Here is a 2,607-nt window from a genome sequence, read left to right on the forward strand (position 1 = left end):
TAGTTTGGAGATGAAAGAAGGACATCAACTTGATTACGTGTATCCACTGTATGCAGTGGATACAACTCGCAATTTTTTTAGGGTACACCGAGGAACAAATATAATTGGCCTGGAAGCGTGCCGAAGCATTAACACTTGCCAATTCTTGCTATTTTGTAAGCATGCCACGGGAGTTATTGGTATAAAATCAGGCCGAGACAGCCGTGCCTCTAGACTGACGAATGAAACACCTTGGATTTGCTGCAATTCCTGCTTCCAGTACTTATAGCTTTCGTGGTACGGCATTGACGTCTTTGGGCTAAACCAGATACCACCTTTCACAAACGGACAATATCAGTGCTTATCTGATCTGTCCAAACGGGAAAGTGTCTGTATTCTAAGCTGCTCAAACACGTTCAAATGACATCTATTAGCACTGCGAGCATTATCGCCACATCGCATATCTTTTTCCTGACCTGCTTCCTTAATCTGCTTTCAATGAGGTGAACTACTGTATTTCGTCATATCTAGAAACACACTAAGAGAAGGATAGAGGATATTCACAACGTCGACACCGTACAGGCTCAAGCTACCATTGACTTGGTTTTTAAAGAGGTTTTGGGATGTAGTCTTACTTTACGCTTACGAATACCACTTTCCAATTTTCCTCGTGATAACCAACAAGCCCCGAGCTTAGCCACCACATCACCACAACACCACCAATCCAACACTATCATGAGCGCATTTACATCTTCGCATCGAAATTTCGCGCTTCCTAGTTTTGTGTTGCTTGCTCTTGCTGCTTTCACTATGACTGTATGTGCCATCGAACAAAGTGAGACTATTCACCGCCGATTGGCCACAACACTCGCGGACGCGCCATCCCTCCGACTTCACTTCACACTCAAGCGATCTTCCATGAATCTTTACGGACAGTCTCAGTTTTATGTCTTTGCCAACCCTGTCGTGTCTTCAGACAACACCTCGGTGATTTACGACGGCTACGCAACATTCCTGGACGGCACAACTGAATACACCTATATGCTGGTAAATGGAATTGCTTACTCCGTTGTGTCTACGGTAGGTAACGCGAGCTCCTTAACAGCTCAGTGTCTCCCATCAATCCTGCTACCACCTGTCAACAACATTATCTCTGCACTCAGTAATGCCACTACAGTCTCGAGTGCCTTTGCTGGCAATGACACAATCACTTGTGCCAGCGGAATATTGCTCCAGGCTACCCTCGGTGACACGACTTTTGTCATTTGCTCGTCAGGTCCGGATGGCTTTACTGTCTATGGCAGCGATCTGGATATTACTGTCGACTACTTAACAAGTCCAGCTACGATCACTGCACCAAATCTTAGCGATGAAGCGGCACTTTCTTGCGAAACCTTCGTAACACCCAGTCCAGTATCACAAACAGCTCTGACTCTACTGACTGGTCAAGCCATTCCCTCTTCATTTCGGCGAAATCTGAAGGCTGCATCAACCACGACGTTAGCCTCATCATCCTGTGGATGCAAGTCGACCCCACGCCCCTGTGTTTTTTTTCACGGTCTTGGCGGGAAATCTGAGGCCACCACTCTTCAAACGAAGTCTCGCTACTTTGGAGATCTTTCCAAAAATGCACCATGCTGCTCGTCTTTTCAATATGCCAAGCTAAATACCGTTGACAGCCCCTGGACCGATGCTACACTGCAACAGAAGGTGTGCAATTTTGCTCTTTCCGTGAGCAATACGAGCAGCTTATCATCTAGAGTAGTTGCGGACACTATCATTGTCACGCACTCGATGGGTGGTCTTATGATGGCAGGTGCGCTAGCAAATGGGCAATGCTCGTTTGCATCGAGCACTACGTGGGTGAGTCTGAGCGCGCCAATGGGTGGAAGCATGGGATCCGACTACCTGCAGAATGCTTGCAGTGGGAAGAACGTGTTTATACGGGCGGTAGCTAATCTGATTGGTAAGTGCCCTATCAACAAGGCTACTTTGGGGCTTGCGTATCAGAACGGAATTTATAGCACCCCTGATTTAAATGCGGCATTTGATGCTGCTCAATCTGCATTCCGTTCAAACGTCAAGGCTGTGATGTGTAGCAAAAGTTATTCGGGTCTACTTTCGGCCGATCGGGCTGTGTATAAGCTTGGAGGAACTTTCATCAATCACAAGTCAAAACAAAGTGATGGTATTGTTGAGTACGCGAGCTGCACTGGGGGGCTACCGATTTCAAGTTTTGGTACCAACTACAACAATACTTTCTACGTGACCGGACTTAATCACGCTGACACGACTTTTCGCCATGGAGATGCGCTATTCATGAATTCACACAAGCCAGTTAAATGGTTTGAGTGCTTGCTGTGAGTTATCAGAATTTGTTTCATACACTGTACTACCTTACAATTTGTGTTAGGATTGTCACATCTAAATTGAATCATTGTAAGGAAGTGTTGGTAATATTCAGAATGGAAAGGTGTCTAACGTTCTTATGTCCTTGTCCTAACGCTACCGTGGTAATGTCGTCGTAATTCACCATTTTTAGCACTTACTTTGTCGTGATAAGATACGGTCCATAGAACGAGGGGTGAGTGAACCGACTTTGAACCCTGAATCCAGCGTAGCTTAATC

General features: G+C 45.9%; 1 protein-coding gene across 1 annotated transcript; it reads left to right on the forward strand.

Moving 5' to 3' along the window:
* Positions 1-714: 714 nt before the first annotated feature.
* Positions 715-2,343, forward strand: PHALS_12002 (RxLR-like protein; the record flags this gene model as incomplete). Its single annotated transcript, XM_024727459.1, has 1 exon — positions 715-2,343. One exon carries the CDS (start codon positions 715-717, stop codon positions 2,341-2,343), a length of 1,629 nt encoding a protein of 542 aa, XP_024578034.1.
* Positions 2,344-2,607: the final 264 nt, after the last annotated feature.

Source organism: Plasmopara halstedii (assembly GCF_900000015.1).
Source record: "Plasmopara halstedii genome assembly, contig: Scaffold_572, whole genome shotgun sequence".
Lineage (NCBI taxonomy): Eukaryota > Oomycota > Peronosporomycetes > Peronosporales > Peronosporaceae > Plasmopara > Plasmopara halstedii.